Source organism: Colobus angolensis, unplaced genomic scaffold (assembly GCF_000951035.1).
Source record: "Colobus angolensis palliatus isolate OR3802 unplaced genomic scaffold, Cang.pa_1.0 Scaffold120, whole genome shotgun sequence".
In the NCBI taxonomy this organism is placed as follows: Eukaryota; Metazoa; Chordata; class Mammalia; order Primates; family Cercopithecidae; genus Colobus; species Colobus angolensis.
In genome coordinates, this window is record NW_012113142.1 from 2,303,027 (window position 1) to 2,324,425 (window position 21,399).

General features: G+C 49.9%; 1 protein-coding gene across 3 annotated transcripts in view; it reads left to right on the top strand.

Annotated features, from left to right (window-relative positions):
• Nucleotides 1-21,399, top strand: part of HIP1 (huntingtin interacting protein 1) — a 213,846-nt gene that overhangs the window by 148,655 nt on the left and 43,792 nt on the right. For all 3 annotated transcript variants that reach the window (XM_011930312.1, XM_011930325.1, XM_011930320.1), the window contains exons 3-7: nucleotides 235-377; nucleotides 637-693; nucleotides 6,923-7,003; nucleotides 14,038-14,114; nucleotides 14,903-14,964. In XM_011930312.1, the coding sequence (XP_011785702.1) occupies nucleotides 235-377; nucleotides 637-693; nucleotides 6,923-7,003; nucleotides 14,038-14,114; nucleotides 14,903-14,964 (420 nt within the window). The remainder of the gene's footprint in view (nucleotides 1-234; nucleotides 378-636; nucleotides 694-6,922; nucleotides 7,004-14,037; nucleotides 14,115-14,902; nucleotides 14,965-21,399) is intronic.

Consider the following 21,399-nt stretch of genomic DNA (forward strand, 5'->3'; position numbering starts at 1 on the left):
GCAGCCTCTATCCCCTGCAGTGGCTGGGTGCAGGCTCGGTCCCCTGCAGTGGCTTGGTGCAGCCTCTATCCCCTGCAGTGGCTGGGTGCAGGCTCAGTCCCAGGCAGTGGCTAGGTGCAGCCTTTATCCCCTGCAGTGGCTGGTGCTGCAGGCTCACTCCCCTGTAGTGGCTAGGTGCAGGCTGGGTCCTGGGAGGCAGAGCCCATGCCGTTGTTTTCCATAACCCCCCCTCACCGTGCATACTGGGCACCCACCATGAGAAAGGGGCACAGACCTTCTGGTCTGTTGTCAACCGCCTGCCTCTGTCTAGCAACGCAGTGCTCTGCTGGAAGTTCTGCCATGTGTTCCATAAACTCCTCCGAGACGGACACCCAAACGTGAGTTCCTAGGGCTGTGGGTTGGCAGGGAGCCAGGGACCCTTGTGGGGAAAGTAACTGCCTGGGCCACAGAGGCTGCTGTCCTCTCCCACACTGCCGCCTTCTCCTGGCCTTTGGGTTCCCCATCAGAGGTGGGTGAACCTCTCTCCCATCAGCCTGTCCCCCGGCCCCAGGTTCACCTCCGCCTCTCTCCATCCTCCTTCCCTTTATCTTTCCTTCCTTCTCCATTCTCTCATGGGCTGTTCTTTTGCCTCTGCAGGTCCTGAAGGACTCTCTGAGATACAGAAATGAATTGAGTGACATGAGCAGGATGTGGGTGAGTTTGCAGATGTACCCAGGAGCCACCTGCTCCTCCTCTCCTTCCCCGGAGGCCGCAGAGTAAGGACTGAAGGGTGAAATAAATTGGTCTCCTTCAGCTTGTTGAGGATTTCTCCCATGAGCTCCAGAGAGAGACTAAGGATACCCCCAAAGAGTACCATGATATCCATAGTCTTACCTGGGGTCCCTGGACGCTTCAGGAAAGTTCCAGGGCCCGGGAGCTTCCCCTACCAATGGAAACTCATGTCACAAGGCTGTCCAAGAGTTGGGATCCCTCAGCAGTAGCTACACGGCCATGGTTCCTGTTTTTTTTTTTTTTTTTTGGTAGAGATGGAGTCTTGCTATGCTGCCCAGGCTGGTCTTGAACTCCTGGCCTCAAGTGATCCTCCCACCTCAGCCTCCCAAAGTGCTGGGATCACACACATGAGCCACTGTGCCCAGCCCACAGTTCCTACTTCTCTTCTCCTTCCACTGGTCCCGTTGGAGTCATAGCACATTGAGAATTAGAATTAGCATACCCAGTTCTTAATGCCAGAGCTTTTTCTTTGCTGTTTAGAGATTCTCAGTGCTTTAGGATGAGGGAGGAGGTAGGTGGCAATATCACAGTCAATGGAAAAGAGCGTTTCTATACATAGAGCACAATCACCCCAGATTCTGATGTCCGTGGGTGTGTATATGGAGGGGGGTAGTTTGCATTTTGAAGAATCTCCCTTGGCTGAGCGTGGTGGCTCACACCTGTAATCCCAGCACTTTGAGAGTCCGAGGCAGGCAGATCACCTGAGGTCAGGAGTTTGAGAACAACCTGGCCAACATGGTGAAACCCCGGCACTACTAAAAATACAAAAATTAGCCAGGTGTGGTGGCGTTTGCCTGTAATCCCAGCTATTTGGGAGGCTGAGGCAGGAGAATCACTTGAAACTGGGAGGCAGAGGTTGTGGCGAGCCGAGATTGGGCCACTGCACTCCAGCCTGGGTGACAGAGTGAGACTCTGTCTCAAAAAAAAAAAAAAAAAAATTCTCCCTGCTTGATTCTGGTATGTTCTTTTGCCTCTACCAGTTGAGAACTACTACTTTAGCCTTTTTGCACAGTCTTACCTGTATCTGTCTGCACCTATAAAATGTTGGCAACTATGTAGTCTTATCTACCTATCATAGGTGAGGAAACACAGGCCCAGAAAGGGAAGCAGCTTATCCTAAAGTCACAAAACTAGGTACCAGAACAAAGTTGAGAGTTGTCCCCAGATTGCCCAACTGTGTGCTAGAAAACGTTTTCTGTAACATGTAAAGCTTAGGTCTTTTTCCTTTTTGTTAAAATTTGCCTGATATATATTTCGCCATCTTTTTACTTTAAGCATTCCTGTATTTTTACGTTTGAGAAATAACACTTATAAATAACATTTGGTTGGATTTTGTGTGGTTTGTGGTTGTTGTTTTTTATACAGGATAGTAGTCTTTGTCTTTTAATTGGGCATTTAGTCCATTTACATTTATTATACTACATGGTATGTTTAGATTTATGTCTCCCATTTTATTTTATGCTTTCTATTTGTCCCATCTGTTCTGCTTCTATTTCTCTCATTCCTTGCTTTCTTTTGGATTAACTGGGTATTTTTTCTCATTCTGTTTTTTCCTCATTACTATTTGGGAGGTTAAAAAACAAATCTACTTTTTTTGTTTTTGGCATGTTCTCTAATAATTGCAAAATGCTTCCTTGGTTTATCTAGGTCTACCTTTCATATCTTTGTTTCTTGTATAACACAAAGACTTTAGAATATTTTAGTTCCATTCAGTTCCTCAATTTATCTGTTAGCATAATATTTTGGTTTTGATTATGTTTGTCTTTAAACTCTGTAAGTTATTGTTTTATTTTCCTTGTTTTATTCTGTGCTCTCCATAGACCTTCCATCTGAGATCACTTTCTTTCTGCCTGAATTATTTATAACTTCCACAATTGAGAGTCTACTGGCAGCTAACACCGTGTTTGCTTGTTTAAGAATGTTGTGTTTTTTTTTTTTTTTTGGAGACAGAGTCTTGCTCTGTTGCCTAGGCCAGAGTGCACTGGCACAATCTCAGCTCACTGCAACCTCCGCTGCCCAGGTTGAAGTGATTCTCCTGCCTCAGCCTCCCAAGTAGCTAGAATTATGATGCCTACCACCACGCCTGGCTAATTTTTATATTTTTAGTAGAGATGGGGTTTTGCCATGTTGGCCAGGCTGGTCTTGAACTCCTGACCTCAGGTGATCCACCCACCTTGGCCTCCCAAAGTGCTGAAATTACAGGCATGAGCCACCGTGCCCGGACGAGAATGTCATTATCTCAACCTCACTCATAGAAGGTATCTTCTCTGGGTTTAGGTTCTAAGGTGACAGTTATTTTCCCTCAGCATGTAGAGGATATTTTCAAGATATCTTTCCACTGACTTCTGGCTTTGATTATTTTCGTGGAGTCGGCTGTGAGACACTGTTGCTCCTTTGATGCTAACATGTGTTTTATCTCTGGCCATTTTAACATCTTAGAATGTGTCTAGGAGTGAATTTATTTTGGATTCTTTGGACGGTGGGTTAGTGTCTTTTATTAGTTGTGAAAATTTCTCATTGTCACTTCAAACATTGCCTGTGCTCCATTCTATCTTTTCCTTCTCAGATTTTTTTTTTTATACGGAGTCTCACTCTTGCCCAGGCTCACTGCAGCCTGCGCCTCCCAGGTTCAAGTGATTATCCTGCCTCAGCCTCCCAAGTAGCTGAGACTATAGGCATGCACCACCACACCCAGCTAATTTTTGTACTTTTAGTAGAGACGGGGTTTTGCCACATTGGCCAGGCTTGTCTCGAACTCCTGACCTCAAGTGATCTTCCCTCCTCGTCCTCCCAAAGTGTTGGAATTACAGGCATCAGCTACCGTGCCCAGCCCCTTCTCAGATTTTGGCTACATGTGTGTCAGACTTTCTTATCCTACCCCTCATGTCTCTAAACCACTCTTCCAGTTTTTTCCACCTATTTGTCTTTGCTGTATTCTGGATAATTTTTATCAGCTCTAGCCTTCTGTTTGCCTCATCTCCAGTTGGGTCTAATGTGTTATTAAACTTCTCCGTAAGGTTTTCAATTTCATTTAGTACAGTTTTCTTTTCTTTTCTTCTTCTTCTTCTTTTCTTTTTTTTTTTTTTTTTTTTGAGACGGAGTTTTGCTCTTATTGCTGCCCAGGCTGGAGTGCAATGGCACGATCTCCACTCACTGCAGCCTCCACCTCCCAGGTTCAAGCGATTCTCCTGTCTCAGCCTCCCAAGTAGCTGGGACTACAGGCGTGCACCACCACGCCCGGCTAATTTTATATGTTTAGTAGAGATGGGGTTTCACCATGTTGGCCAGGCTGGTTTCAAACTCCTCACCTTAGGTGATCCATCTGCCTCAGCCTCTCAAATTGCTAGGATTTCAGGCATGAGCCACCACACCTAGCCCAATTAGTACAGTTCTCATTTCTTGAAGTTCTGTTTTTTTTTCAAATCTGCTTGTTTTTTGCTGGGAGAGGTTGCTGTTTGAGACAGGGTCTCACTCTGTCACCCAGGCTGGAGTGCAGTGGTGCGATCATGGCTTATTGCAGCCTCAACCTCCCGAGCTCAGGTGATCCTCCCACCTCAGCCTCCCAAGTAGCTGGGACAACAGGTGTGCACCACCACACCCAGCTAATTTTTGTAGACGCAGGGTTTTGCCATGTTGCCCAGGGTGGTTTTGAACTCCTGGACTTAAGCAATCTGCCCACCTCAGCTTCCCAAAGCACTGGGATTACAGGCAGGAGGAGCCACTGTGTCTAGCCCTGCTTCTCCTCCTTTACAATTTGTTATGTTCTGCATATATTTTGAAACAGTGTCTTATTTCTTTAGATATATGAAGCAAAGTCATTTCATATATATTTTGTAGTTCTATTATCTTTTTTTTTTTTGAGACAGAGTCTCGCTCTGTCACCCAGGCTGGAGTACAGTGGCGCGATCTTAGCTCGCTGCAAGCTCTGCCTCCCGGGTTCACGCCATTCTCCCGCCTCAACCTCCCGAGTAGCTGGAACTACAGGCGCCCGCCACCACGACCAGCTAATTTTTTGTATTTTTAGTAGAGACAGGATTTCACCATGTTAGCCAGGATGGTCTTGATCTCCTGATCTCGTGATCCGCCCGCCTTGGCCTCCCAAAGTGCTGGGATTACAGGCACAAGCCACTGCGCCCAGCCTAGCTAAGGCTTAGAGATTTGTTTCTGTCCTCCGTCACTTTTGGTGCATTTTGCCCGTGCCGTGTAGTTTTCTTTATGTTCGGTTATTTTCTACTCTAAGCTGCTCATCTTCCTTGGAATTTTATCTATGGGGAATTCTTTGAAGTCTGTAATGAAGGCAGGATCCTCCAGAGAGAATTGGCATTTGCTTCCAATGAGATCACTCGAAATTAAATTCTCAGCTTAAGGTTTTGTGAATTTAGGGCAGATTTTCCTCCCCTGATCACAGTGGTGACCTGAGGCTGCAGAATTCTTCATAGTCCCTTGGGAGGACTTCCTCAGTGCAGGAGTACAAGCGTTTGTTATTTTATTTTTTACCTTTACTTCCCCTGTACCAAGAAGGCAGTCTTGTGTGTGTGTGTTGGTGATGGTGGTGATGTTTTGAGACAGTTTCTTGCTCTGTCATCAAGGCTGGAAGTACGGTGACATGATCACAGCTCACTGCAGCCTCAACTTCCCGGGCTCAAGCAATCCTCCCACTTCAGTCTCCTGAATAGCCGGGACCACAGGTGCACACCACCACGCCCGGCTAATTTTTTAATTTTTTGTAGACATGGGGTTTCGCCATGTTGGCCAGGCTGGTCTCAAACTCTTGAGCTCAAGCAATCCTCCCTCCTCGGCCTCCCAAAGTGCTGGGATTATAGGCATGAGCCACCATGCCTGGCTGACAGATTCCACTTCAGGACCCCATCCCATGTGTAATAGTGTAGATGCTATTCATCTATTGAATCCATCTGGAAGAGATATTCCCTCCACTGTTCTTAGAGACACGGAAGAGAAGAGCCCACAGGCAGACTATGATTTTGCCAAAGGTGGGAGACTCATCTTCTTTATTTTGAGATGAAGTCTTGCTCTGTCACCAAGGCTGGAGTGCAGTGACACAGTCTTGGCTCACTGCAACCTCTGCCTCCCAGGTTCAAGTGGTTCTCCTCCCTCAGCCTCCCAAGTAGCTGGGACTATAGGCATGCGCCATCACACCCAGCTAATTTTTGTATTTTTTGTAGAGACAGGGTTTCACCATGTTGGCCAGCCTGGTCTTGAGCTCCTGACCTCAAGTGATCCACCCACCTCAGTCTCCCAAAGTGCTGGGATTACAGGCATGAGCCACCACGCTTGGACAGAGTCAATATTCTTAAGTCTTAGGCAGCTTTGTCCAAAATTTATCAAAGGAAGTCCTTATGTTTGTACAAAGGATTGTGCTTTATGGAATGTTCATTGAAATGGTTTATGATAGCAAACATTTCAGCCATTTGAATTGGCTTCAGCCCATTTGAATTTATTGAGTTAGTTCAATAAATTACAATAATATTGGTCGGTCACTAAAAATAATGAAAGAAAGTTTAAGAAGTTGAATAAAATTACAGCATATTAAACAAGAAAAATAGATTGATTCTATTTACATTTAAGAATAAAGGTAGATGGCTGGGTGCGGTGGCTCACGCCTGTAATCCCAGCACTTTGGGAGTCAGAGGCGGGTGGATCACCTGAGGTCAGAAGTTCAGGACTAGTCTGGCCAACATGGTGAAACCCCATCTCTACTAAAAACAACAAAAATTAGCTAGGCATGGTGCTCACACCTGTAGCGTAATCCCAGCCTTTTGGGAGGCCCAGGCAGGCGGATCACTCGAGGCCAGGAGTTTGAGACCAGGCTGGGCAACATGGTGAAACCATATCTCTACTAAAAATACAAAAATTGACCAGGCATGGTGGCGCATGCCTGTAATCCCAGCTACTCAGGAGACTGAGGCAGGAGAATCACTTGAACCCAGGAGGCAGAGGCTGCAGTGAGCAGAGATCGTGCCACTGCACTCCAGCCTGGGCAACAGAGCTAGACCCCATCTCTAAATAAATAACATAAAGGGGAGAAAAAAAAAAGAAGAAGGTAGATTCTTTACCAGAGAATTTCTGGCCTCAGATCTCGCGACCGTCTTGTTCTTGTTGTTGACTCTGCTTCCCCTCCTCTTCCTGAAAGGGCCACCTGAGCGAGGGGTATGGCCAGCTGTGCAGCATCTACCTGAAACTGCTGAGAACCAAGATGGAGTACCACACCAAAGTGAGTCTCTGCAGACAATTCTTCCGCCACCACCGCCTCCCCTGCTCTATCCCCTCAGCCCCTCCCTGGGCTTAGTTATCAGCTCTTTCAGGTAATAGACAGCCCAGGCTTCTGAGGAAGTGTGTGCATCATGTACCCCAGCTGTGGGAGAGGAAAGCCATTGCCAGGCCCACGGGACGTGATGAGGGCTGGGATTTTGGCCCATGTCTTGTGCACCCTTTGTTCCCCATTTTGCAACTAGAAAGAACAACTGGCCAGGCACAGTGGCTCACACCTATAATCCTAGCTGTTTGGGAGACCCAGGCAGACAGATCACCTGAGGTCAGGGGTTCAAGACTGGCCTGGCCAACATGGTGAAACCCTGTCTCTACTAAAAGTACAAAAATTACCCGTGGTGGTGATGCGTGCCTGTAATCCCAGCTACTCGGGAGGCTGAGGCAGGAGAATCGCTTGAACCCAAGACCAGGAGGCAGAGGTTGCAGTGAGCCAAAAGCACGCCACTGTACTCCAGCCTGGGCGACAGAGTGAGACACTGTCTCAAAAAAACATAAAAAAGAAAGGGTAACCCTAGCCACTAGATTGCCTTATGAAAATGTTACAGAAGCATTGATTTTACTGTTTTTTTTTTTTTTTTTGAGACAGAGTCTCACTCTGATGCCCAGGCTGGAGTGCAGTGGCGCAGTCTCGGCTCACTGCAAGCTCTGCCTCCTGGGTTCACGCCATTCTCCTGCCTCAGCCTCCCAGGTAGCTAGGACTACAGGCGCCCACCACCGTGCCTGGCTAAGTTTTTTGTATTTTTAGTAGAGACGGGGTTTCACCGTGTTAGCCAGAATGGTCTCGATCTCCTGACCTTGTGATCCGCCCGCCTTGGCCTCCCAAAGTGCTGGGATTACAGGTTTTTTACTGGTTTTTGTTTGTTTGTTTGTTTTTGTTTTTTTTTGAGACGGAGTCTTGCTCTGTGGCCCAGGCTGGAGTGCAATGGCCGGATCTCAGCTCACTGCAAGCTCTGCCTCCTGGGTTCACGCCATTCTCCTGCCTCAGCCTCCCAAGTAGCTGGGACTACAGGCGCCCACCACCACGCCTGGCTAGTTTTTTGTATTTTTTTTAGTACAAACGGGGTTTCAGTGTGTTAGCCAGGATGGTCTTGATTTCCTGACCTCGTTATCCACCCATCTCGGCCTCCCAAAGTGCTGGGATTACAGGCTTGAGCCACTGCACCCGGCCAGTTTTACTGTTAATAAAAACAATTCCTTGCCAGGCATGGTGGCTCAAGCCTGTAATCCCAGCACTTTGGGAGGCCGAGACGGGCAGATCACGAGGTCAGGAGATCGAGACCATCCTGGCGAACACGGTGAAACCCCGTCTCTACTAAAAACACTTACCCGTGGTGGTGATGCGTGCCTGTAATCCCAGCTACTCGGGAGGCTGAGGCAGGAGAATGGCGTAAACCCAGGAGGCGGAGCTTGCAGTGAGCTGAGATCTGGCCACCGCACTCCAGCCTGGGCGACAGAGCGAGACTCCGTCTCAAAAAAGAAAAAAACAATTCCTGGCCAAGCACAGTGGCTCATGCCTATAATCTGAGCCTTTTGGGAAGTCGAGACTGGAGAATCACTTAAGACCAGGAGTTTGAGACCAGCCTGGGCAACATAGCAAGACCCTGTCTCTGCAAAAAATTACAATTAGCCAGAGGTGGTGACACATGCCTGTCGTCCCAGCTACTCAGGAGGCTGAGGCAGGAGAATGGCGTAAACCCAGGAGGCGGAGCTTGCAGTGAGCTGAGATCTGGCCACCGCACTCCAGCCTGGGCGGCAGAGCGAGACTCCGTCTCAAAAAAGAAAAAAACAATTCCTGGCCAAGCACAGTGGCTCATGCCTATAATCTGAGCCTTTTGGGAAGTCGAGACTGGAGAATCACTTAAGACCAGGAGTTTGAGACCAGCCTGGGCAACATAGCAAGACCCTGTCTCTGCAAAAAATTACAATTAGCCAGAGGTGGTGACACATGCCTGTCGTCCCAGCTACTCAGGAGGCTGAGGCAAGAGGATCACTTGAGTTCTGGAGCTGAAGGCTGCTGTAAGCTGTGATCATGCCACTGTACTCCAGCCTGAGTGACAGAGCAAAACTACGCCTGCAATTTCTTTTTCTTTCTTTTTTTTTTTTTTTGAGCCAGAGTTTTGCTCTTGTTGCCCAGGCTGAAGTGCAGTGGCATAATCTCGGCTCACCAAAACCTCCGCCTCCTGGGTTCAAGTCATTATCCTGCCTCAGTCTCCTGAGTAGCTGGGTACTACAGGCATACACTACCATGCCCGGCTAATTTTGTATTTTTTTTTCAGTAGAGATGGGATTTTGCCAGGTTGGTCTTGAACTCCTGACCTCAGGTGATCCACCCGCCTTCGCCTCTCAAAGTGCTGGGATTACAGGCATGAGCCATGGCACCCAGCAGTTCCTACAAGTTCTATAGCAAGCTGCCCTACAGACCCATCTTTTAATTTTTTTATTTTATTTTAATTTTATTTAATTTTTTTGAAATGGAGTCTCACTCTGTCACTTAGGCTGGAGTGCAGTGTGGCATGATCGCACCTCACTGCCACCTCTACCTCCTGGCTTCAGGCAATTCTTATGTCTCAGCCTCCCAAATAGCTGGGACTACAGGCACGAGCCACCGCGCCTGGCTAATTTTTTGTATTTTTAGTAGAGACGGGATTTCACCATGTTGGCCAGACTGGAGGTGGATCACCTTAGCTCACTGCAGCCTCAAATTCCTGGGCTCAAGAGATCCTCCTGCCCCAGTCTCCCGAGTTGCTGGGACCACAGATACTCGCCACTATGCTTAGCTTAGATCCACTCTGGTGTGAGGCTGGGCAGGGTGGAAAACAGCATCTCAGTCACAGAGGCCTCAGCACCCACCTGAGCCGCACCTTGGACCCATTGGAGATCAGGCCATAAAGCAATGACATGGGCCACTCTGCATTTTAAGTCCACTTTTCCAAAGTGGGCTTAAAAGATCCAGGTGGCCAGTGAGGACAATGATGAGAGCCAGAATTAGGACAGTTGTCCATGGGACAGTCAAAGAAGCAGGGACTGCCTGAAGATTGGCAGGAAATGAGGCTGGGTGGGGTTGCTCGTGCCTATAATCCCAGCACTTTGGGAGGCCAAGCGGGGCGGATTGCTTAAACCCAGGAGTTCCAGCCTGGGCAACATAGGGAGACCCTGTCTCTACAAAAAGTTAAAAAATTAGCCGGGCGTGGTAGCCTGCAACTGTAGTCCCAGCTACTCGGGAGGCTGAGGTGGGAGGATGCCTTGAGCCTGGGAGGTCAAGGATGCAGTGAGCTATGATCGCATCACTGCCTTCCCACCTGGGCAACAGAGTGAGGCCCTGTCTCACAGAAAAAAGAGAGAAGAAGGTGACGTGATGGATACTGTGAGGTGGGGGAGGGGAACAGCTGAGGGTTGTGCAGGGGTCTGGCAACTGTGGGAGACAACAGGGGGTCAGGCAGAGGAGTGGGCACATAGGAGGCAACATAAACCAGAACTGAGGCTGGGCCAGGCCACGGTGTCAGAGGCCTAGGCGGGGAGTGGGCTGCCCTCGGGCTGGATTGCAAGGCAAAGAAGCAGGAGGGAGAGGCTCAGGGTGTGGAGGGGAGGGGGCTTGTAGCCTGTGATTGGAGCGAGGACAGGGCTCTGGTAAAGGTGTCATGAGGAGGTGGGGAAAGGTGAGAATTGGATTTAAGATCTTCTGGGGCTGGGCGCAGTGGCTCACACCTGTCATCCCAGCACTTTGGGAGGCCGAGGTGGGCGGATCTTCTGAGGTCAGGAGTTCAAGACCAGCCTGGCCAACGTGGCAAAACTCATCTCTACTAAAAATACAAAAAGAAATTAGCTCACGCCTGTACTCCCAGCTACTCAGGAGGCTGAGGCAGGAGAATCACTTGAAACTGGGAGGCAGAGGTTGCAGTGAGCCGAGATGCCACCACTGCACTCCAGACTGGGCAACAGAGCAAGACTCCATCTCAAAAAAAAAAAAAAAAAAAGATGGGAGTAGAGGTTTTGAAAGTGTTAAATTGAACTGGTGGGTGTGGTGGCTCACGCCTCTAATCCCAACACCATGGGAGGCCAAGGCAGGAGGATTACTTGAGGCCAGGAGTTGGAGACCAGCCTGACCGACATAGTGAAACCCCCATCTCTACTAAAAACACAAACATTAGCTGGGCGTGGTGGCACGCACCTGTAATCCCAGCTACTCAGGAGGCTGAGGCTTGGGAATGGCTTGAATCTGGAAGGCAGAGGTTGTACTCCAGCCTGGATGACAGAGCAAGACTCTCTCAAAAAAAAAAAAAAAATTACAGTGTTAAATGTGAAGTGGGAGGAGGAAGGGCCTAGGGTAGGATTTTAGGTGGAAAAGGAGAGAAGGGAGGGTGTGGAGAAAGCAAGACTGGGAAGATGGTTAGGGAGGAAGGGGACTGGGATGGGAGCTGGGGCAGTGGCACTGCAGGGGTGATAGAGGCCAAGGGAGTCCCTTTCCCTTGTGTATAGAAAGACAGCAGAGTTCAGCGGCATCAGAAGCAGCCGGTGCCGACGGCCAGGCCCCTAGCTTTTAATAGCATGGAAGGGCAGAAGGGAATGGTCACGTGGGCTTGGAGAATTGGGGTCGAATGAGGATGCAGCTGGCTTTGCTTCCAAAGGCTCTTGAGCTCACTGCTGTCTTGTTTTTCCTGGTTTTAGAAAGCAGAGAAAATGGGGAAGCTGGTATTGTCTAAGCGTGGAGGAGCAAAGGACTTTTCCAGTTTTTAGCAATTAGTGATACAAGAGTGGAGAAGGAGGCTGGGCAGAGTGGCTCACACCTGCAATCCCAGCATTTGGGGAGGCCAAGGCTTGAGGTGAGACCAGCCTGGGCAACACAGTGAGACCCTGTCTCTTAAAAAAAAATTTTTTCTTGGCCGGTGCGGTGGCTCACGCTTGTAATCCCAGCACTTTGGGAGGCCGAGGCGGGTGGATCACCTGAGGTCAGGAGTTCAGGATCAGCCTGGGCAACATAGTGAAACTCTATCTCCACTAAAAATACAAAAAAATTAGCCAGGCATGGTGGTGTGTGCCTGTTAGTTCCAGCTACTCGGGAGGCTGAGACAGGAGAATTGCTTGAACCCAAGGGGCTGAGGTTGCAGCGAGCTGATACCATGTCATTGCACTCCAGCCTGGGCGACAGAGTGAGAGTCCATCTTGAAAACAATAACAGCAAAAACATCCCGCACACATTAAAGAAAAATTCATTCTCTGGCCGGGTGCAGTGGCTCACGCCTGTAATCCCAGCACTTTGGGAGGCTAAGGCAAGCGGATCACCTGAGGTCAGGAATTCAAGACCAGCCTGGTCAATGTGGTGAAACCCCATCGCTACTAAAAATACCAAAAAAAAAAAAAAAATTAGCCCACATGGGGGTATATGCCTGTAGTACCAGCTACTCAGGAGGCTAAGGTGGAGGATCGCTTGAGCCCAGGAATTCGAGGCTGCAGTGAGTGATGGTCATGCCACTGCACTTCAGCGTGGGCAACAGTGAGCCCATGTCTCTAAAAAATAAAAAAAGAGAGAGAAACAGGAGAGAGTTTGCTTCCCCCTCCTCTGCCACGTAAGCAACGTAACCAGCATGAGCCCTCACCAGAGACCAAATCTGTCAACACCTTGACTTTGGACTCCCCGGCCTCCAGAACTGTGAGACACTGTCTATGGGTTAAGCCACCCAGTGTGTGGTATCTTGTTATAACTGCCCAAGCTGACTGAGACGGATGTTCAGGCCAGAGAGCGTGAATGCATAGTGACACCAGCTGTGAGTCTTTCTCCAGGGACAGTTGGCAGCCGGCCCTAGGTGTAGAGCCGATGACAAGGACCCAGGCTCTCAGCAGGTCTTCGAAGCAGTGTGGTGGAAAGGCAGGCAGGGCATAGGGAAGTGGAGCCACGCCACCAGTCATGATGTCGAGACTGAGCCAGGAAGCAAAGGCAGGCAGAGAGATGGGGAAGAGAGGGAGCAGGAGTGGACTGGCTATCTCTGAGACAGAAGTGTGAGTAGTGGGTAGACTTGAGGGCAGGAGAGGACTGGAAGGGCAGAGGCCTGGGTGATGCAGTTAGAGAAGGAGATGCTGTAGTGGAGAGTTCTAGGCAGGGATGTTTTAGGTGATGGTGGAGTCTGGAGTGGGTGCGCATAGCTGGGGATGGAGTAGAGGTGAAGGTGCTGAAATTGAGATCAGAGGTTGTAATCTCAGGGTGCATGACTTGGGGCAAAGGAAAACTGTGTCCCAGGTGTCAGGTCAAGCCTCAGAGGCCTTGGCACCATGGAGCCCAGGAGCGAAGTCTGCAATGGGGATTTTTTTTTTCTTTTTTTTGCGGCAGGAGATGGAGTCTCATTCTGTTGCCCAGGCTGGAGTGCGGTGGTTCCATCTCAGTTCACTGCAACCTCCACCTCCCAGGTTCAAGCGATTCTCCTGCCTCAGCCTCCCAAGGAGCTGGGACTACAGGCATGCGCCACCACCCCCGGCTAATTTTTGTATTTTTAGTTGAGACAGGGTTTCACCATGTTGGCCAGCCTGGTCTCTAACTCCTGATCTCAAGTGATCCACCTACCTTGGCCTCCAAAGTGCTGGGATTATAGGTGTGAGCCACTGCGCCCAGCCTAGAGCCTAAAGTATCCACTTGTACATGAAGATGCCCCATGATGGAATGGCCACCCATCTCTGCGGCCTTTTCCCTTTGCCACGGGGACAAACCACACAGATGACAGGATCATGCTATAGATACTGAGCAATGATTGATGATAGAAGCTGGTTTTTCTTTTTTTTCTTGTTTGTTTGTTTTGAGGTCGGGTCTCACTCTGTAACCAGGCTGGAGTGCAGTGGCCTTGAACTGTAGCCTTGAACTACTGGGCTGAAGCGATCCTCCTGCCTCGGCCTCCCAAGTAGCTGGGACCACAGGCGTGTGCCACCACGCCTGGCTGAGAGAGAGCTCTTCATGTCTCCTGTCCTGACCCCCTTCCTCTGCCTCCCTTCCAGAATCCCAGGTTCCCAGGCAACCTGCAGATGAGTGACCGCCAGCTAGATGAGGCTGGAGAAAGTGACGTGAACAACTTGTAAGTGGCTCCTGCCCTGAGCCCAGGGAGGGAGAAAGCTTTTGTGAATGCCGACACTTCTCATAGCGTCATGGAGGGCCTGATTGGGGGGGTGGGGGGACGTGGCTGGGGTGGGGACCAAAGCCCCTGGGTGACTTGGCCTTGGGGCCACTTATTTATTGGTGGTGGCTTATCCAGAACCCCTGCCTGGCTATTTCACACCCCAGAGCTTTCCTGTCTGTCTCACTTTCTGCCCTCCGACTCCAACACTGGTAACTATCCTCTCCCTCTGTCACTGTCACTGTTTTCGTTTTTGTTTTTTTGAGAAGCAGTCTCACCCTGTTACCCAGGCTGGAGTGCAGTGGCTCGATCTCGGCTTACTGCAGTCTCCACCTCCCAGGTTCAAGTGTTTCTCCTGCCTCAGCCTCCCGAGTAGCTGGGATTACAGGCATGCGCCATCACACCTGGCTAATTTTTGTATTTTTAGTAGAGATGGGGTTCCGCTGTGTTGGCCAGGCTGGTCTCGAACTCCGGACCTCAGGTGATCCGCCCACTTTGGCCTCCCAAAGTGCTGGGATGACAGGTGTGAGCCACCACTCCCGACCTGTCACTGTCACTGTTGACTCTTCACCAGGCTGCACGGCCATAATATTCATGAGGCTAAGACTTGGAGCTGGAGTTGTGTGTGTGTTTGCGCACGCACGTGAGCATTGGAGACTGGAGGCAGTAGTGTAGAGCTCAGGGGAGGGGACAGGTAACAGACCGGCCTCAGGCTGTGGAGTGTAAGCTCTCTTTCCTCTTGGGTCCAGTTTCCAGTTAACAGTGGAGATGTTTGACTACCTGGAGTGTGAACTCAACCTCTTCCAAACGGGTGAGTCTCTTCCCTGCCGTCTAAGCCAGGCTCTCATGGGAACTACCTAATTCCCAGTCCTCCTCTCCCTGCAAAGTGTGTGGCACAAGGGGCAGGAAAATGGAGACATTCACACCCCATCTCTGGTCTCTCCATCCCTCGTGCAGGGAGGGACTGAACCTCTTCAGTATTTTTCTTTTTAAGAGACATGGTCTCAGCTGGGCACGGTGACTCACACCTGTAATCCCAGCACTTTGGGAGGCTAAGGTGGGCCCATCACTTGAGGCCAGAAGTTAAAGACCAGTCTGGCCAACATGGTGAAACCCTGTCTCTAATAAAAATACAAAAATTAGCCAGGCATGGTGGCTTATGCCTGTAATCCCAGTTACTTGGGAGGCTGAGGCAGGAGAATTGCTTGAACCCAGGAGGTAGAGGTTGCAATGAACCAAGATCATGCCACTGCACTCCAGCCTGGATGACACAGCAAGACTTCATCTCAAAAAAAAAAAAAGAGAGAGAGAGATCTCGCTCTGTCACCCAGGTTGGACTGCAGTGGCATATTACAGCTCACTGCAACCTCAAACTACTAGGCTCAAGTGATCCTCCCACCTCAGCCTCACAAGTAGCTGGGATTACAGGCACGCACCACCACATCCGGCTGATTTTTTAAAAATTTTTTGCAGAGCTGGGAGTCTCACTGTGTTACCCAGGCTGTTCTTGAACTACCAGCCTCAAGGCGTCTTCCCAACTCAGCCTCCCAAAGTTCTGGGATTACAGGCGTGAGCTACCACACCTGGCCTCCTAGATATTTTCAAAGCGGGTGGTTTCACATCTGAGCAGAAAGACCATGCACTGCCCCTTCCTACTGGCCTCCCTCCTGAAGCACAGGCCTCCAAAAGCCCAGAGACAGGTCTTACCTCTTTGGCAGCCACTGGATTGTGGCCATGACCCTGGCCAGTCCTTGGTCCAGTCCTGTCTGCTATTTGGAGCTGGGCTGGCTCATGGGCACGATTTCTGCTGAGGAGAAAGGGCTCGTGTCTGTTGTTGAGTTGGCAGCCATGGGAACAAGCTGGTCAGGATTGGTTGTCACCCAGGACTGGTTGTCACCCAAGTCCACATGAGAAACTCACAGAGTCCTGTTCCACTAGCAGGGGGAGTGGCCACACTTCCAGGCTCCCTTCTGCCAAGAACTGTGGTGCCTCCAGACCATCAGCCCCTAACGCTTCCCTGACAAGCCTCTAACGCTTCCCTGACAAGCCTCAGCTGGTCCCCCTCTCACCAGCGCCTCTCCTCCCCACACCTCCCAGCAGGCTCCCCTCCCTTCCCTGGGAGACATAAACACCAGCATTCTGAGACTCAGGGCGTTTCAAGACAAGCATCCAACTCTGAAAGATGACGGTGCACATTGCAGGTCTCCATACGCAAGCTTGGTGGTCTCATGCCCAAGCCTGGTGGCCTTCTCTGCATGTGGACATGCAGGACCCACTCTTGGGGCTTGGACTCTCTGACCCCAAATTTCCTTCAGCTCCCTTCGGCGTGTTCATCTGTGCAGAAATGCCTACTACTGGCCTCTTTTCCAGAATATTCTGTTTTGTGTTGTACTACAGCTAGGACAGGGCAACAAATTCCATAATACATTGACTAGTCTTTAGCACAGGATGTGGTCAGGAAAACACCAGAAACAGGCCGGGCGCAGGGGTCATGCCTGTAATCCCAGCACTTTGGGAGGCCGAGGCGGGTGGATCACCTGAGGTCGGGAGTTCAACACCAGCCTGGGCAACATGGTGAAACTCCGTCTCTACTGAAAATACAAAAATTATCCGGGCGTGGTGGCGAGTGCCTGTAATCCCAACTACTCAGGAGGCTGAGGCAGGAGAATGGCTTGAACCCAGGAGGCAGAGATTGCAGTGAGCGGAGATCATATCACTGCACTCCAGTCTGGGTGACAGAGCAAGATTCTGTCTCAGATAAAAGAAAGACAAACAGCAGATACAGTTGGAAACTGCGGTTTGTATGAGAAAGGGACATTCAGCCGACTAGGAAGCTATTTGAGCAGGGCGTTATACAAAAGTCAGTAGAGAAATAAAAATAAAACACAGAATCTAGTCTATGCCCTAAGCTATTCCCAGTCAGATTGAAAGCAGTGGAGTGGATGCATTTATTTTTTAAAAAATGCACTGGGGCCAGGCGCGGTGACTCATGCCTGTAATTTCAGCACGTTGGGAGGCCAAGGCAGGCAGATCATGAGGTTAGGAGTTCCAGACCAGCCTGGCCAACATGGTGAAACCCTGTCTCTATTAAAAATACAAAAATTAGTCAGGTGTGATGGTGTGTGCCTGTAATCCCAGCTACTCAGGTGGCTGAGGCAGGAGAATTGCTTGAACCCGGGAGGCAGAGGTTGCAGTGAACCGAGATCGCACCACTGCGATGCAGCCTGGGCAACAGAGCAAGACTCCTTGAAAAAAAAATGCATTGGAAATGTTTGCATAAAAGTATATGAACAAGTATACATTGTTGTGGCTAACTTTTCATCCTTTGGATTTGGGTGGGAACAACGTATGTGGATAATTCAGAAATCATTTGCATTTAGCTTTCACTTTTTTTTGTTGTTTCTTTTGAGATAGTCTGGCTGTGTCATCCAACCTGGAATGCAGTGGTGCAGTCTCGGCTCACCGCTTCTGGGGCTCAAGCCATCCTCCTATCTCAGTCTCCCAAGTAGCTGGGACTGTGGGCATGCACCATGATCCCCAGCTAATTTTTCTGTACTTTTTGTAGAGACGAGGCTTCACTATATTGCCCAGGCTGGTCTCAAATTCCCAAGCTCAAGCGATCTGCCTGCCTTGTCCTCCCAAAGTGCTGGGATTACAGGCATGAGCCACCATGCCCAGCCTGCATTTAGCTTTGGAATGTGCTAGATCTGAATGAAGGCATGAGTGAGATTCTTGGAATTGTCATCCTTGGGAAAATGCAGCCTAGAAGTTGCAGTTCGGCTGACGCAAGGTCTCTCCTCATGGCCCTCGCCTCTTCTTGGAGCCAGCTGCCTGCCTGCCTCCCGCTGCTGTGGTTTTTAGGGATGAGCAAGACAAATGTTTCAACCTTTGGGCCATCCTTCCAGTTCCTGACAGACAGTGGACCATGAGTAAATGGCGATGGTGATGAGGTCCAGAAGGACTTGATTAGCTGAGAGAATGAGTCAGGGGTAGAGGTGGTGAGCTCAGCCATCTTTTTTTGTGCCATCTCGTGACCCCTAGCTCTGGTTTTCTGTGTTTTTTGTGTGTTTGTTTGTTTTGTTTTGAGATGGAGTCTCGCTCTGTTGCCCAGGCTGCAGTGCAGTGCCACCATCTCAGCTCACTGCAACCTCTGCCTCCCAGGTTCAAGTGATTCTCCTGCCTCAGCCTCCTGAGTAGCTGGGATTACAGGCATGCATCACCACGCCTGGCTAATTTTTGTATTTTTAGTAGAGACAGGGTTTCACCATGTTGGCCAGGCTAGTCTGGAACTCCTGGCCTCAAGTGATCTGCCTGCCTGGGCCTCCCAAGGTGCTTGGATTATGGGCATGAGCCACCGTGCCCAGCCTGCTCTGGTTTTATATGCATTGTTCATTAATATTGTCACCACGAGATGCTGAGCTCTTCCCTAAAATCAGGAACCATGACCTAGTCATCTTTAAATTCTCTCTGTTCTAGCCCAGTGCCTGGTGAATAGCAGGTGCTCAACAATAAAAGAATGCTTGCTTTTTAAAAAACTGCAGGCTGCCAGGTGCAGTGGCTCATGCCTATAAACCCAGCACTTTAGGAGGCCGAGATGGGAAGATTGCTTGAATCTAGGAGTTAAATTCGGGTAGCTCTGGTCCAGAAGACTCTAAGTAATTCACTCTAGAGAGTCCCAGAGCCTACAGCTGGAAGTTAAAACTATTTAATGAATTCTGTTCACCTATTTCATCACTGCTGGTTTTCTTTTCTCTCTTGTTTTGTTTTGTTTCGTTTTTTTGGAGATGGGATCTCACTCTGTCACCGAGGCTGGAGTACTGTGGCACAATCATAGCTCACTGCAGCCTTGACCTCCCTGGGCTCAAGGGATCCTCCCACCTCAGCCTCCTGAGTAGCTGGGACCATGGGTGTATGCCATCACACCTGGCTAAGTTTTAAATTTTTTGTAGAGATGGGGTCTTGCTATATAACCAGGCTGGTCTTGAACTCCTGAGCTCAAGTGATCCTTTCACCTCAGCCTCCCAAAGTGCTGGGATTATAGGCATGAGCCACCAGGCCTAGCCTCCTGTGCTTTAAGAAGCACCTCCAGTGTGCACTGTCCAACAGGGCATTCACTAGCCTCATGTGATCATTGAACTTGATTACAATTAAATAACATTTAAAAGTCGGTCCTCAGCTGCACTAGTCCTATTTCAGGTATATTTCAGGAAGCCACATATGGCTAACATATTAGAAAGTTTATATGAACATTTTCATCATTATAGAATTCTATTGGATGGCACTGTTGTGGGTGATTCTGATGCGTGCTAAAATGTGACAACCTCTGAGCTTGGACATATAGTTTTCAACCCGGGATGCAGATTAGAATCTACCTGGGGCCTTTTTTTTTGTCTTTCTCTCAAACGGAGCCTTGCTCTGTCACTCAGGCTGGAGTGCAGTGCCATGGTCTCAGCTCACTGCAACCTCCACCTCCTGGGTTCAAGCAATTCTTGTGCCTCAGCCTCCTGAGTAGCTGGGACTACAGGTGCCCACCGCCACACCGGGCCAATTTTTGTATTTTTAGTAGAGATGGGATTTCGCCATGTTGGCCAGGCTGGCCTCGAACTCTTGACCTCGAGCAGTCTTCCCGCCTCAGCCTCCCAAAGTGCTGGGATTACAGGCATGAACCACGGCGCCTGGCCTAATGGGGGACGGCAGGGGTAGGCTTTTGAGAGACACTGACATCCCAACATACCGCAGACCAATTGAAACAGATGGTGGGGGTAGTTCTGGGGGTTGCAGGAAGACTTGAGTTTTTCAGTTTCCCCAGGTGATCCTAACCAATCTGAAAGCTAAAGTCAAGAACCACTGCACAATCCATGCACTTTTCACAGCATTCTCATTGAAGTCCTCCAAGACCCTTATGAGGTATGCACTGTTACAGCCACGTGTGCTCAACAGAAGAGCGCCAGGAGGCACACCGTAACTCAGCACCTTGTCCACAGTGACGCTGCCCTAGATATTCCTGGGTGCTAAAGGGCATTCCTGGAAGTCATTGGGAATCGAGGGCGGGCAGGGAGATGGAACAGCCTGTGGTTCCTGCCAGTTGGAGCCTGAGGAAGCTGGTAGACTTGGGGATGGCTGCCTTGCAGTGACAGCTGCTTTTAATTTGTGTCAAGGAGGAAAGCTGTCTTTTAATTAGAACAGTTTGGGATTTTTTTTTTTTTCAGCCGCCAGACTAACCCAGTTACCAGGGATTAGTGCAGTCAGGGGAAGCAGAATACAGGCAGCCCTGGGCTTCCCTCTGGGCCAGTTCCACTCACAGAGGGACCGCAGGGAGAGTCATTTCATTGCCTGCTGTGTGCAGAGTCTGCAGAGGCAGTGGGTGGCCAGTGCAGGAAGGAAAATCAGCCTGGCCAGTGGTGTGAGCTGAGTGTCTGAAGCCAGACAGCCAGTTGCTTGGTCTAGGCTGGGGGGCAGGGGGTTGCCCCCCTGGTGTGGAGGGAGCCCCAGCATGAGAAATTGAGGAATCACCTTTGTCTCTGAAACTCAAGAGGGTGGAGGCAGGACTTCTATTTCTGTTGCCAGGTGCCCCAAGTTTCAGCCTTGAGTCCTGACATATCTTCCTTCTCCCAAGTCCTTTCTTCTTTTTTCTTTTTTTTTTTGAGACAGAGTCTCGCTCTGTCACCTAGGCTGGAGTGCAGTGGCGAGATCTCGGCTCACTGCAAGCTCCGCCTCCTGGCTTCACGCCATTCTCCTGCCTCAGCCTCCCGAGTAGCTGGGACTACAGGCACCCGCCACCACACCCGGCTAATTTTTTTTGTATTTTAGTAGAGACAGGGTTTCACCATGTTAGCCAGGATGGTCTGGATCTCCTGACCTCGTGATCCGCCCATCTTGGCCTCCCAAACTGCTGGGATTACAGGCGTGAGCCACCGTGCCCGGCCCTTTTTCTTATTTTTCTTGTTTTGTATTGTTTCAATTTGGTTTGGTGTGGTTTGGTTTGGTTTCTTTTGAGATGGAGTCTTGCTCTGTCGCCCAGGCTGCAGTGCAGTGGCACCATCTTAGCTCACTGCAACCTCCGCCTCCCAGGCTCGAGTGATTCTCCTGTCTCAGCCTCCCAAGTAGTGGGGTTTACAGGCCCACACCACCACACCCTGCTAATTTTTGTATTTTAGTAGAGACAGGGTTTCACCATGTTGGCCAGGCTGGTCTCGAACTCCTGACCTCAGGTGATCCACCCGCCTCGGCCTCCCAAAGTGCTGGG